This window comes from Balaenoptera physalus, assembly GCF_965194825.1.
Source record: "Balaenoptera physalus genome assembly, chromosome: X".
Taxonomy (NCBI): Eukaryota; Metazoa; Chordata; class Mammalia; order Artiodactyla; family Balaenopteridae; genus Balaenoptera; species Balaenoptera physalus.
The window spans coordinates 8,381,160-8,396,400 of NC_138903.1; the positions used below are offsets into that span (position 1 = coordinate 8,381,160).

At 47.6% G+C, this 15,241-nt stretch overlaps 1 protein-coding gene across 1 annotated transcript in view; it reads left to right on the forward strand.

Moving 5' to 3' along the window:
* LOC309652707 (protein WWC3-like) overlaps positions 1-15,241 on the forward strand; it is an 81,037-nt gene that overhangs the window by 33,640 nt on the left and 32,156 nt on the right. The window contains 4 exon segments of the mRNA XM_082446743.1: positions 4,556-4,710; positions 9,245-9,344; positions 13,548-13,735; positions 13,877-13,926. Coding sequence (XP_082302869.1) covers positions 4,567-4,710; positions 9,245-9,344; positions 13,548-13,735; positions 13,877-13,926 — 482 coding nt within the window. The 5' untranslated portion in view covers positions 4,556-4,566.

Consider the following 15,241-nt stretch of genomic DNA (forward strand, 5'->3'; position numbering starts at 1 on the left):
CCAGCCCTGACTCAAGAGCTGGAGAAATAGACTACCTCTTAATGAAGAGGAGCCGCCAGGTCCCACTGAAAATGCTGTAGGTGCAGGGACAGGTAGAGAATCTGAGCTGTTTCTGTGTTCAGTCCCCTGTGTAGATCGGGAGTCAGCAAACGTTTTCTGTAAATGGCCAAATAGTAAACATTTGAGGCTTTTGGGGCCATTTGGCCTTTGTCATAACTACTTACCTGTGCCGTTGCGATGTGAAAGCAGCCGTAGACAATACGTAGATGAGCGGGCATGGCTGTGTTCTGCTAGAACTTGTTTACAAAGCCAGGCAGCAGGCCGGATTTGGCCCATAAGCTGCAGTTTGCTGTGCTCTGACCTCGACGATCCAGACCAAGTAGGAATCTCAGATGCAGGATCTAGGATGCTGTCCTTCCTGAAGTCATAAGCAGAGGTGTCATGTGCCAGCAGAAGTGCTCTTATTGGAGGGAAGAAATAAAACCAGCTGAGAGGAGCAGGGGCTCCCCTCTAAGGTGCAGATGACTACAGTTGACCCTTGAACAACGTAGGAGTTAGCGACACTGACCCCCAGCACAGTCGAAAATCCACATCCTGCTCTCACTGCCTCAAAAACAAAGGAATTGATAAATGACTCACCCAAGGGCAGGAAGCTGAAACAGTCCGGATAGAATCAGGACTCAAACCCTAGTTCTTGTGATTCCACACATTGGGCTCTCTAATCGAACACAAACTTTTCCCCTCCTGTAGGTAAAGATCTGTAAAACAAAAATACAGGTATGATATTTATTGAAAAAAATCCACGTATAAGTGGACCCACCCAGTTCAAACCTGTGTTGTTCAAGGGTCAGCAGTATTTGCATCCCTTTGGGTGCCATATTGAACTTAACACAGGCTAAGTTTATTTCTCATCAAGTCCTTGGAGTTCATTCCTTTTTGTTCCTGTGTTTGGCTGGATTCTCATTTCTCCCAATGGATCCCACATAGAATTCTTTCCATTTTTCTTTTCTTTTCTTAAATTTTTTGGCCACGCCACACAGCTTGCGGGATCCTACCTCCTTGACCAGGGTTCGAACCCCTGCCCTTAGCAGTGAAAGTGCAGAGTCCTAACCACTGTACCACCAGGGAATTCCCTCTTTCCATTATTTCTGACCTGGATGCCCTCTTTCTGTCTTTCTTAATCCGAGCTTCAGAAGCGAAGTCACCACCTCCTTCTGGGCCCCCAAGGAAAGCCTCCAATTAGATCTACGGATTAGATCATGTTTGTTTTCCTTTACCAATTATGCGTCTGATTGTCAGGACCATGACATGCTCCATCAAAGTTTAAAGATACATTTGTTCTCCAGAGTGACTTTTTGTTTCAGTCATTATTGCCTGGAGTTGTTGCTTGACTAGAGATTTGGTTAAATTTCAGGTAACATGAACTTCTTTTTAATAGAATGTCCAAGTCTCTGCAATTCTTCGAGCTGCTGGCTTGGATTTTCTTACGCGGGCTACCCATTGTGGGTCAGCAGCCTGCCATCTTCTTTTTCCCATCGGAGATTTTCTTTACCGCATATAAAACAAGGCTGTTACCATCTTGTTTTTCTAGAAATGAAAATGAAATCTTTGCTTTCTAATTTTATTCCTTCCCTTTTATTATTGGTTGCTACTGACTTCTGCAATATGATTCTTCCCTGGGCATTCATCAGTGGGTATAGTTTTCAGCTTGGCATGGCTCAGACTTCAAACTTTTAAAGTTTTAAAGTAGCAAAGTTGCACAGACGGTCAATAAATCAATAACTATCGCCATTTTATTGCTTGTAAGGTGATTACTCCCCTTTGCCTGTAGCGACTTTTCAATTTGATCAAAATGCAGTTTTGTCAGGTCGTGGTTGAGTCCTCCAGATATAAAAATACATAAAGCCATCGAGAGAAGCCTATGCTCAAATATTTTAATAACTACCCTTCACTTCTTTAACCATCTTATTCCGGCACTTTTGTGGTTCCCGTCCTATAATTCAAATTTCCATGGTCTTTGCCAAAGAAATTTTGATTTAGTGCTTATTCCAACCTCTTGTCTTTGTAAGAGTGTATTATTTTTCTTGCTAACTGGTGGTGAGCATTGATCCTGCTGCAAAGCATTTTCTCCGTGTCAAATTATTTCCTGTGTGATCTGTAAATCAGGTTCTGATGGTGGTGCAACATGGAAGATGTCTTGGTTTATTTGCGATTGTTTTCCAGACAAGGGGAGGCAGAATAATGTGAGTGGAATTGTTATCTTAGGCAGGAAAGGAAGAAATCCTCCACTTTGCTACTGCCCTGGCAGCAGGCACCCTTTTGACTGTATTTTAAGGAAGATTAGAAGTGAGGGCCCGCACTCAGGGCTGCTTGCCCGGGGCAGTGTGCTGCCAGCCTGGCATGGCTCTTGGTTTGTCTTAGTGTGTTCGGGCTGCTATAACAAAATCCCACAGACTGGTTGGCTTATAAACAACAGGCATTTATTCCTCACAGCTCTGGAGGCTGGCAGTCTGAGATCAGGGTGCCAGCGTGGTCAGGTGATGGTTCTTTTTCCAGTCACAGATTTCCTGTTGTGTCCGTACATGGTGGAAGGGGCAAGGGAGCTCCCTGGGGCCTCTTTTATAAGGGCACTAGTCCCATTCTTGAAGGTACTGCCCTTATGACCCAATCACCTCCCAAAGACCCCACCTTCTAATACCATCCTTTGGGGGTTAGGATTTCAATGTATGAATTTGGGTGGGGGGACACACACGTTCAGACCATAGCATGGCGCACGTGGCAGGTTGTCCTGCCTCCTTGTTATCCCCATGGCATCCCCCCCGCCCCCGGTGCAGAGGACCACTCCCTCTGTGGGTCACCTTGCCTCCCACCAGTGAGTTTAAGTCTTAGCATTTTCACTCTGCTGTTGCTGTACATCTTGAATATCCGCAGTGACAACCACAGAGGTTGTCTGACTCAGTGGTCCGCTTTATCTCCCAGGAGAACCGGTTACTGGTTTGACTACAATGATTTGGTTTTGAGTGGTATGCCTCAACGCTGTTTCCCCCAGGCCTCTCATTTTGATGCCCTGCTTTTGCAGAATGTGAGGTTTTCCAGAAATGGATATAGTTGACCCTCATTATGAGCGGTTCTGTATTTGTGAATTTGCCTGCTCACTAAAATGTATTTGTAACATCCAGAGCAATACGTGGGGCGCTTGCCCGGTCATTCGCACAGTGCACTGCAGAGACTCAAAAAGTCTGAGTTGCCAGAAATGCACGATCCTAGCTGAGGTTGGAGAAATCGGTGCTCTGCTGTCTTGTTTCAGTTCCAAGACCAGAAACAAGTGTTCTTTTCACAGTCTCTTTAGTGCCATATTTTTCGCATTTTTGTGCTTTTTTTATTGGTAATTTTGCTGTTTCCAGTGGCCTTGAAATGGAGGGCAGGAGTGCCTGTAGTGTTTCTAAGCACGGGAAGGCCGTGCTGGGCCTTATGGAGAAAATATGTTTGTTAGACAAGCTTCCTGCAGCGTGAGCGACGGTGCTGTTGGCTGTGAGTTCAGTGTGGATGAACCAACGACATATATTTGATAAGGTGTCTTTAAACAGAAACACACAAAACAAGGTTGTATACCGATTGGTTGATGAAAATGTTGTGACCAGAGGTTCGAAGGAACCTAACCCTGTACTTCTCTTGGGGACGGTGATTTAGTACCCACTAATTCGGTGGCCATGGTGACTTTATAGCACATAACTACCACAAATAAGAAGAAAGTAACATTTGTCAGAAACAGACTCACAGACTTAGAGAATGAACTTATGGTTACTGAGGGGAAGGGTGGAGGAAAGGGATAGTTAGGGAGTTGGGGATTGACATGTACACCCTGCTATATTTAAAATAGGTAACCAACAAGGACCTACTGTATAGCACAGGGAACTCTGCTCAATATCCTGTAACAACCTAAATGGGAAAAGAATTGGAAAAAGATACATGTGTATGTATAACTGGATCATTTTACTGTACACCTGAAACTATCATAACATTGTTAATCAACTATACTCCAATATAAAATAAAAAGTTAAAAAAAGAAATTAACGTTTGTGTCTCCCCAAAATTCATATGTCGACACCTAATCCCCAATGTGATGGTAGTGGGAGGAGGGGCCTTTGGGAGGTGATGAGGTCATGAAAGCTGAACCCTCATGGATGGGATTAGTGCCCTTGTGAAAGAGACCCCAGAGAGCTCCACCAGACGAGGACACAGTGAGTAGATGGCCGTCTGTGAACCAGGAAGTGGGCTCTCACCAGACACTGAATCTCTAAGTGCCTTGATCTTGGACTTCGCAGCCTCCGGAACTGTGAGAAATAAATATGTGTTGTCGATAAGCCTCCCAGTCTATGGTATTTTTGTTATAGCAGCCTGTGCTCACTAAGACAGACTGTATGTATCTTTCCTCACAGCAGAGGTGCCTATGCTGAAATGTCTTTCCTGTGCAAGAAAATAGCGCATGTGGATTGTTCTTCCAGGCCTGTGCAGATGTCTGCTTACGTTTTTAACGACAGGTTTTCTCTCCCAGGTGTAAGTAGCATGGTCAATGCAGGAACGATGAGTGGCTCTGGAAACCTGATGGATTTCCTTGACGAGCCATTCCCTGATGTGGGGACGTATGAGGACTTCCACACCATCGACTGGCTGAGGGAGAAGTCACGGGACACCGACAGACACAGAAAGGTACATGCTGTTCATAAGGACACTTTGAGGGGAATCCCTTTGGAGGGCTGGGCCATGCTTTCATCGGACAGTCACTGAGCTAGAGCTTTGGTTCATGTGTCATGTGCTGAGCTAGGTTCTAGAGAAGAGAAGGGCTGGTGGGAGAGGCAGAGATGTGGACAGGTAATTATAATACCAGGTGCTTTGGGTGGAAGGCTGTGTCCTACAGAGGTGTGGTGTGGAGGGCAAGGAGGGGGCTCTGGAACCAGACAGATCGGGTACATCCTGACTCTGACACCTTTAGGCTGGCTGACTTTTGGGGTGCCATTTCTGGACCCCATCTTCTCATCTGTAAGGATGGAGTTAATTATACCAGAAGATTAAATGGGGCTGTGTGTGTATGAAAGCACATATTACAGTGCCTGGCCTCTAGTAGGCAATCAATATATATTTTTATGGGCTGCAGTAAAGTTATGTATCAAATGCTGTTGGATCATTTAGGAGGGATGGTTAGGGAGGGAGTTTTTAGAGAGGGTGGGATTTCAGTGGGGTCTTGAAGGATGACTAAGAATTTGCCAGGCAGAGGAAGGGGAAAGGATTCTCATCAGGAGTGGCTCTTTTTTAAGTCACAGAGGCGTGAAAGACCGTGGCACATTTAGGCAGTTCAAGGAGCTCTAAGGTTTGGTGGCAGATTCACGGAAGGGGAGGACTAGAGATGAGTCCGGCCACGTGGGCGATGGGGCCGCATTGGGAACGACTGAGTAGACCATGAAGAGGAGTTTAGATTTCCTTTTTTTTTTTTTAATTTATTTTATTATTTATTTATTTATTTATTTTTGGCTGCGGCGGGTCTTAGCTGCAGTACACGGGATCTTCGTTGAGGCATGCGGGATCTTTTCGTTGTGGCGCGTGGGCTTCTCTCTAGTTGTGGTTGACGGGTTTTCTCTCTCTAGTTGTGGCGCACAGGCTCCAGGGCACGTGGGCTCTGTAGTTGTGGTCTGTAGTTGTGACACACAGGCTCCAGAGCACGTGGGCTCTGTAGTTTATGGCACGTGGGCTCTCTAGTTGAGGTGCGCGAGCTCAGTAGTTGTGGTGCGTGGGCTTAGTTGCCCCACGGCATGTGGGATCTTAGTTTCCTGACCAGGGATCGAACCCGTGTCCCCTGCATTGTAAGGTGGACTCTCCACCACTGGACCACCAGGGAAGTCCCTGGATTTCCTATTTACTTATTTACTTGTTTGTTTGTTTTTGGCTGTGTTGGGTCTTCATTGCTGCGTGTGGGCTTTCTGTAGTTGCGGCGAGCGGGGGCTACTCTTTGTTGTGGTGTGCTGGCTTCTCATTGCGGTGGCTTCTCTTGTTACGGAGTATGGGCTCTAGGCACACGGGCTTCAGTAATTGTGGCGCACAGGCTCTAGAGCGCAGGCTCAGTAGTTGTGGTGCACGGGCTTAGCTGCTCTGCAGCATGTGGGATCTTCCTGGACCGGGGCTCGAACCCGTGTCCCCTGCAGTGGCATGCGGATTCTCAACCACTGCGCCACCGGGAAAGCCCTGGATTTCTTTTTCATGGCCACAGTATACAAGAGAGATGCACTGCCAGGGGAGAAACAGGCAGCTTGGAAATGAGCTCAGGAGAAAGAGGAAGAAGATCTGTCAGAGGGCAGTGAAGTGCCGACGGAGAGAGGCTTGGGGTCCAGATCCTTCACAGGAGCCGTTGCCAGGATGGAGGCGGGTAGTGGGGCCAGGATGACGCCCTGGCTGTGGTCAGAAGAGGGTGATGCCTTGGATGACGAGAGGGGAGAAAAGGGACGCGGCAGATTTCAGGGGGAGGCCACTGAGTTCGGTTTCAGGCGCTGTGAGTCTGAGCCGTTTGTCCGGGGGTGGTCGGCAGGCGAGAGAACCCTGTGCAGTTCAAGGGCAGGGTCAGGGCTGTTGGTGGAGCATGGGGGGTCCTTGGCGTGCGAGTGGGCGCTGAAGCTTTAGAAGCGGCCCAGGTGGCCTGGGTCTGGAGAGAGAGGGGTCAGGAGCAGTTGGGCCCCGGAGCAGTGCCAAGATTTAGCGGGTTCCGGGGGGCGGGCTGGGGGTCAGTGACCGATGCTTAGAAGAAGCAGGTAGAGGTGAAGGAGGGCAGCCAGCAGAGTGGCCACAAGTGAAAGGGGGAGAGAGTGGCGAGGACGGGGCCCCCTCCGCGGAGGGGTCAAGTCGGAGACGAAGCAGCCGCGAGGGGGCTGCCGGCGACCGAGGGAGAGCAGCTTCCGAGGGTGCGCTGAGGGGGCAGTGCTGTCGAGAGTGTGACCGTGTCGCATCATTTCACGCAGGTTGACAGGGAAGGAGGCAGAGAGATGTGTAGGGAGCGAGGTAGCGTCGAGAAGCTGACGCAGCCGCTTGGCTCCGACCTGGAGGAGCGGGGGAGCTGGGGCGCCCTTCCGTCCGGAGCAGGGGTCGTGGACTGTGGCCCTCGGGCAAATCCAGCGCAGCGCGTGTCCGGCTCTGCGCTGGTTCCTTGGCTCGCAGCCCCGCCCGCGCATGCGCATGCTCCATATGGCTCCTTTTGTGCTACAGCAGCAGAGTCCGGTGGTTGCCACGGAGACCATCTGACCTGCCCAACCGAAAATAGTTACTTTCTGTCTCTTCACAGGAAATGTTTGCCAGCCCTTGCTCTGAAGGGTCATGAGGGGAATGATGATCTCAGGAATGTAGGATTCTGTTAACACAGGGAGGCAAAGGGGTCCTCTTACAACGTGTTTAGATGTAACCATCTGCCTGGAAAGCGTGATCCAGGCTGGCTCATTCAGCCTTCTTGCTGTTAATCAAAACTACAACGAGGTATCACCGCACACTGGTCAGAATGGCCATCATCAAAAAATCTACAAACAACAGTGCTGGAGAGGGTGTGGAGAAAAGGGAACCCTCCTACACTGTTGGTGGGAATGTAAATTGATACAGCCACTATGGAGACCAGTATGGAGGTTCCTTAAAAAACTAAAAATAGAATTACCATGTGATCCAGCAATCCCACTACTGGGCATATACCCAGAGAAAACCGTAATTCAAAAAGAGTCATGTACCACAGTGTTCATTGCAGCGCTATTTACAATTAGCAGTAATCACGCCTCGGATAAACCTCATTGGCTGTGATACTGCCACTGCACAAAGCTAACGGCACTATTCACAATAGCCAAGACATGGAAGCAACCTAAATGTCCACTGACAGAGGAATGGATAAAGAGGGTGTGGTACATATATACAATGGAATATTACTCAGCCATAAAAAAGAATGAAATAATGCCATTTGCAGCAACATGGATGGACCTAGAGATTATCATACTGAGTGAAGTAAGTCAGAGAAAGACAAATATCATATGATATTGCTTATATGTGGAATCTAAAAAAATGGTACAAGTGAACTTATTTACAAAACAGAAATAGACTCACAGACATAGAAAACCAACTTATGGTTACCAAAGGGGAAAGGGGGTGGGGGAGGGATAAATTAGGAGTTTGGGATTAACAGATACACACTACTATATATAAAATAGATAAACAACAAGGTCCTACTGTATAGCATAGGGAACTATATTTAATATTTTGTAATAACCTATAATGGAAAAGAATCTGAAAAAGAATATATATATAAGTATAACTGAATCACTTTGCTGTACAGCTGAAATTAACATTGTAAATCAATTATACTTCAATTAAAAAAGAAAATTCTTGGGACTTCCCTGGTGGCGCAGTGGTTAAGAATCCACCTGCCAATGCAGGGGACATGGGTTTGAGCCCTGGTCTGGGAAGATCCCACATGCCGCGGAGCAAGTAAACCCATGTGCCACAGCTGCTGAGCCTGCGCTCTAGAGCCCGCGAGCCACAACTACTGAGCCCACGTGCGTCAACTACTGAAGCCCGCGTGCCTAGAGCCTGTGCTCCGCAACAAGAGAAGCCACCGCAATGAGAAGCCCGCGCACCACAACGAAGAGTAGCCCCTGGTCGCCACAACTAGAGAAAGCCCGTGCACAGCAACAAAGACCCAACGCAGCCATAAAGGAAGGAAGGAAGGAAGGAAAGGAGGGAGGGAAGGAGGGAGGGAGGGAGGAAGGAAGGAAGAAAGAGAAAGTAAGTTCGTTCTTGTTGTTAACATGTAGCCTGGAAAATGAAAGAAGGAATTGAAGTCTTTGTCGAGGAGGGTCTTTTGTGAATAGAATTTACGATTTAAGCTAAAATAGTGATTTGTATTCAAAACGGTGACACCGAAGTGATGTCTTCCTTCAGAATGGCTTTGAAATAGTCAAAGATCAAATCACACTTAGTGAGGTTTTTTTAATTAAGTGAATTTTTTTGGATTCTTTGGAGACTATTATGGCATCTTTATAGCTCTGTGAACTAGAAAGCCCATTTAACCATTGTGCTAGGTAACTGAAAGAATCACGTAAGTGGCAGTCTCGTTGCTTCATTATATTCGTTTTCTCAATCACCGTGTGTCCTGAGGAAACAGTTTCAGAGAAGGAAGCATGAAGTGGAAGGTGTATCCACGTCAACTCCGATGTCTTTCTGTTTCTAGATAACGAGCAAGAGCAAGGAGTCCATATGGGAGTTCATCAAGAGCTTGCTGGACGCCTGGTCGGGATGGGCGGTAATGCTGCTCATCGGCCTGCTGGCGGGTACGTGGGGCGTTTCTCTTGTCCTTCATGCGAGGGGGTTGTTCCTTCAAATACCTAAGAGCACAATACACGACGATGCACTTAACATAAATCTATCATCAGTAAAGCAAGAAGGCCCCAAGGCACGGATGGGCCCAGGTGCGGTCATTGGAGAGCGGTACCGAGAGAGCGGGTTGGCCCTTTCCACACTGTACAGAGGTTTACTGCCATGCTGGATTTTATTGAAAACACACATTTCACATTCTATAGTACTTGGCCATGTAGAAGGCGAGAAAGGACGGGAACATGTTGATCTCTAAAAATAAAACATCCTATGAGACTGGCCTTTACTAACACCGGCAGGCCCTGAGATGAACTGTAAACATCGAGAGACGCTCACAGTAACGCGAGACACCACAGGGTCTGAGGTCGGCCCGGGGGAGGTACCTCCAGCCCGTGGGTTGTTCTGGCCCTCAGGGACTCCGCGTCCTTCATTTGTATAATCCCAACACCGTGTTTGTGAGCAGTAGCTGTTTCCAGAGTGAACGAAGGAGTATCTGGAGGGGACACCTCCCCTTTTAATAGCAAATGCACCAGCCCTCCGTGGAAATTGTTTCCTGAAACTTACTTCCTTTTAGGAGGCTGTGAAGGTTAATGTCTAAGAAGAAAAAACATTTGATCATGCTAAAGAGATTCCCTTGAGAAAACCCCCCTGCCTGTAGTAACACGCTAGTTGTGCTGATAGGACTGATTAGAGAATGGCTGTGCGATACAGGTTGAATATAGTACATACTTGCAGAGCACCTGCGGGGCATAGAGTAAGATTTTGTGATTAGAGGACTTGGATTTCTGGCCGCCCTGTCACTCGTTACATCTACAATGGTAGGAGGGGCTTGGTTGCCAGGGAGGGACTCCCTGCCTGGCATGTCCTGAAGGGCCCAGGAGAGAGCTGAAGGGGCAGTCCTTCCGGTCACCGCAGCTGCCCGCCCCTCGCCCCTCGCCCCCGCCCTGTCCTTCCCCTCCCAGCGGCGCGCCCGGTGTATATTGGCAGCAATGCTGGGAGGGAATTCGAGTTCATGGACATACGGCGTTTTGCCACCCATTCGTTTGGCTCTATGAAGACCTTTAAAGGTAGGTGGGGGTGGGGGGTGGGGAGGGTAGTTTGCTGCGAATTTTGATGTGTTTCTTGAGAAAAGATTTATAAAACTGTACCCTGTGTTATTCTTGGCTCCTGGGAAGGAGGGATGAATACGGGAAATGAAGGAATCAGAATAGATGTCTTGGCGTCCTGCTGGAGCCACACAGCGTAGATTTATCAACTGATCTCAGAGCCCTGTCGGGCTGTCTTTAACAAGTCAGATACCGACCATCGGGCTTCACTGTTAATCCGATTTCCATCAGTTCTTTCAGGAAGAATCACCTGGGGAATTAAAAAAAAATGCTGCTGCCCAGGCTTCAATTAAATAGTACCCCTGGAGATGACACCCTAGCACTGAGTAAAGCCCCCTTTCCCCTGTGATTCTAATGTGCGGCCAGGGGTGAGGACCACTGGAGAAGGGCGATCCCATGGTCACATCAGCAGATGAATATAGGAGGGAGGCAAGAAAGGGGTGATCTTGGCAGTGAAGGTGGCTAGAGTGTTCTTTTGATCTGGATGAAGGAAAAGCCAGGAAAGTGCCCCATTCACCTTCCCGTTGCCCAGTGGCGAGCCCCAGGGGTCCCACTGTCTGGCCTGTCACCTCCTTAGTGGCAGCCCAGACATTATATTCCGATGCCCAAGACGGAGAGGCCCAAAAGCTGCGGCTCCTCTGCAGGGCATTAACCAGGAGCCACCACTGGGTGTCGCTGTTGCTCCACACAAGGCAGTTTTTGTTCAAATGTCATCTGCTTGAGGTGTTCTCTGACCACCTTTTCTAGAAGTACGTCTCTCCCTCTCTGAGCCTCGTCGCCCGCGCCCACTATATGTATGTATGTGTGTACGTATGTAACAGCTTTATTGAGCTATAACTCACATACCAAACAGTTCACCTAGTTAAAAGTGTACAACTTGGTGGATTTTAGTGTATTCACAGAGTTTTGCAACCATCACCAAGGCCAATTTTAGAGCATTTTCATCAGCTCCCAAAGAACCTCCCTACCCTTTAGCTATCAGCCCCAGTGCCCCTAGCCTCCTCTCAGTCCTGGGCAACCGCTAATCTACTTTCTGTCTCTGTAGATTTGCCTATTCTGGACATTTCATAAAATGGAATCATACACTATATGGTCTTTTGTGACTGGCTTCTTTTACAGCATAACGTTTGCAAGGTTCATCCATGCTGTCGCGTGTGTCAGTACTTCATTCCTTTTTGTTGCCATTGTAGGTGGACCACAGTTTGTTTCTCCGTTCAGCAACTGTTTGGCTTTTGTGAATATGCTGTTGTGAACGTTTGCGTACATGTCTTGTGTTGGGTATATGTTTTCATTTCTCGCGGGCAGATGCCTAGGAATGGAAGTGTTTGGTCAGGTGGTGACTCCTTGTTTAACTTTTTGAGGACCTGTCCGACCGTTCTCCTGCACCATTGTAGGAAATGGCTGCCATTGGAACGTGCTGTATTCTCCTCTGTAGCACCTACCACCTTGTGTTGGAGCCCCTCATTTACTTACTTATTCAGTCTAGTGTCTTCTCGCACAAGGTGAGATTCCATGAAGCAGGGACCTGAGTTTGCTTTGTTCACTGCTGTACCCCAGGGTGTGGAACAGTACGTGGCACGTAGTAAGTAGGTGCTCAATAAATAGCCCTTGAGTGAATGGATGGACCTGAGTTTTCTGATTTTCATTCGTTTGTTGCTCTCATTCATTCAACATGGATATATAGTTCCAGCTATGTACCTGATGGGAGTACAACAATGGCCCTTGCCCACTTAAAGGGGAAACAGGGTCTAGACACCTGGCTTGATCCCCACCGTGGCACACAAACCAGACAAGAGACTCCCCCCACCCTTATAGACTAGTTGGAGTGTGTGTGTGTGTGCGTGTGGGGGGGTGTGTGTGTGTGTATACACATATATATAAATATTGATCATATCAGGATGTGATAGGTATGGTGATGGGGAAACGCCTGGGAAGTATACTTAGCCCAGACTTAGGAAATCAGGGAAGCCTTCCTGAAGGAGGCGATATAAATGCCAGCATCTGGAAGATAAATAGGAGCTTGCCGGGTTGGGAGAGGACAGTGCTATCTGAGGCGGTGCAGAGAGGAGGGCCTGGTGTGCCAAGGAACATTCTGTGTGGGCAGGGTGTGGGATTCGTGATGGAGAGAGAGGAGCCTGGAGAGAAACTTGGGAACGGTGGTCAGACCCTGCGCACTGCTGAGGATTCGGGTGTTCTGGCTAGAACAGTGGGCGACTGCTGATGGAACCAGGAGAGTGGCAAGGCCAGGTCGCCTGAGGCTGGCGTATGGCTGCCTTTGGTGTTGATGCCGGTGGGGAATTGATGTTGTAATGAGGATCCAGTAAAAGTGTGAAAAGTTTGGTAGCCCAAAAGTATTCCCTGCCTTCGTAAAAGACTGGAATGGGTTATTCTAGAAGGAGACCTAAAATGGCCTTCTCTGACCCACTGCACACTCGATTTTATCCCACTTCGATCGGCCTTTAAGATAGTTATTTACTTATGTAGCTCCTCAGTCCTTTATCCATAATTTTTTAAAAATCCAGAACGTTCTAACAAGTGAGATTTTTCAAGCTGGACTCCATTTGGTGGCAAAACTTTATTTCAATGACGAGGCTGTTGTAAATCGTTTTGTCTCCGTTCTGTCTGAACTGTCAGGTTTCCTGGAGGATACTCATGTGTGTGATCCCAGCATCCTGCCCCAGAAGCCGCTGAGGGGGTTACATGATGTATAGGGTGTAGGTACCCTGTTTCTAAGATTCGGGAGGGCTGGGTTCTGAAAGCCGCTCGGCCCCAGGGGCTTGCGGTGGGCTCAGCGCTGCGGGTCTCTCCCTCCCTCCCGATCGAAGCCCCCCGAGGACAGCGTATCGTTGGCCTTTGTGTCTCACTGGGCTGGGCACCACCTTTGCCACACCTGGTGCCCTGCCACTCGCTCAGGTGACCTCAAGACTGAAGAAAGAGGCTTCCTGGGTGCGTGGCAGCCCAGGGCACTGGCATCTCCGCCTGGCCCTCCGGGCGCACGTGCTGCCCTGGCCCACGCCGGCCGTCCCTCTGAGTGGCTCTCGCTGCTTCTTCCAGGCACCCTGGCCGGGGTCATCGATCTCGCCGTCGACTGGATGACAGACCTGAAGGAGGGCATCTGCCTGTCGGCCTTCTGGTACAGCCACGAGCAGTGCTGCTGGACTTCCAATGAGACCACGGTTGAGGACAGGGACAAGTGTCCCCTGTGGCAGAAGTGGTCGGAGCTGCTGGTGAAACAGTCGGAGGTGGGTGCAGGGGCGGGTCCTGGCTGAGAGCCCCGTGGCTGGTGCGGGGGGACGTCCGAGCTCTCGCCTTGCAGCGTCTGTCCTGACCGTCGTCGTGGCTACTACGAGTGCCACTTGCCGCTTGGCTTTTTCTAGCTCTAGGGTTCAAACTTCACTTGGAAAATCCTTTCCCACTATTTCATGTGCACGATGTATGTATTTTCTTTAAAGCCTTTTGTTTGGCTTTATTTTTCTTACTGAGAGTGATCTCTTGATCATGCTGAAGAAATAGGGTTGATTTTTATCCCTTCTGATTGAGAAGAAAAGATGTTACTATTTTTTAATAACAGCCTTAGTGAGACATAATCCATATTCCGTGGGGTGTACCCATTAACGGGTACAATGCGATGGCTTTTAGGATATTCACAGAGTTGTGCCACCATCGCCCCGATCTAATTTTAGAACTTTTTTTTTTAACATTTTTTTTTTTATTCAAACAGAAAGTCACAAAAATTATAATCAACCTCATCAGTTCACTCAGTCCCATGTAATTAATTTTTTTTTATCTTGATCTTTTGTTAGCACTTTTATGAGTTCATCAGTTTTCCATTAGAGTTCTGAAAATGCTTATTCATTCAGTTCAGCAGTACAGTTACCAGAAACCTGTACTTGTCAGAGTCTTTTCCATGAATTCCTTGAAGATGAAACCCTTTTATAGGAACATTTTTGCAAAAGCGTCAGAGTAAACCCAGAACTGTCTGTAAATGACAAAAGACTTAAAAATGACCTCGGTTAAAGATTTGATGAAAGTTCATAATAATGCAATTGACAAGGAAATTTAGTTATTTCTGAGATATACATTTTAAAGTCATAACTAGAATTATGACTTATAACATTATACCAGAACATATAAGATTTTTAGGAATTTCATGTAATGTCTGAAACATTTATATTAACATATTTCCATACAAATAACCCAGTGAAAGTTTAGTATTAGTTGTTCTGTTTGTTTGTTTTTTTATACTGCAGGTTCTTATTAGGCATCAATTTTATACACATCAGTGTCTACATGTCAATCCCAATCGCCCAGTTCAGCACACCACCATCCCCACCCCACCGCAGTTTTCCCCCCTTGGTGTCCATATGTCCATTCTCTACATCTGTGTCTCAACTTCTGCCCTGCAAACCGGCTCATCTGTACCATTTTTCTAGGTTCCACATACATGCATTAATATACGATATTTGTTTTTCTCTTTCTGACTTACTTCACTCTGTATGACAGTCTCTAGATCCATCCACTTCTCAACAAATGACTCAATTTCGTTCCTTTTTATGGCTGAGTAATATTCCATTGTATATATGTACCACCTCTTCTTTATCCATTCGTCTGTTGATGGGCATTTAGGTTGCTTCCATGACCTGGCTATTGTAAATAGTGCTGCAATGAACATTCGGGTGCATGTGTCTTTTTGAATTACGGTTTTCTCTGGGTATATGCCCAGTAGTGGGATTGCTGGGTCATATGGT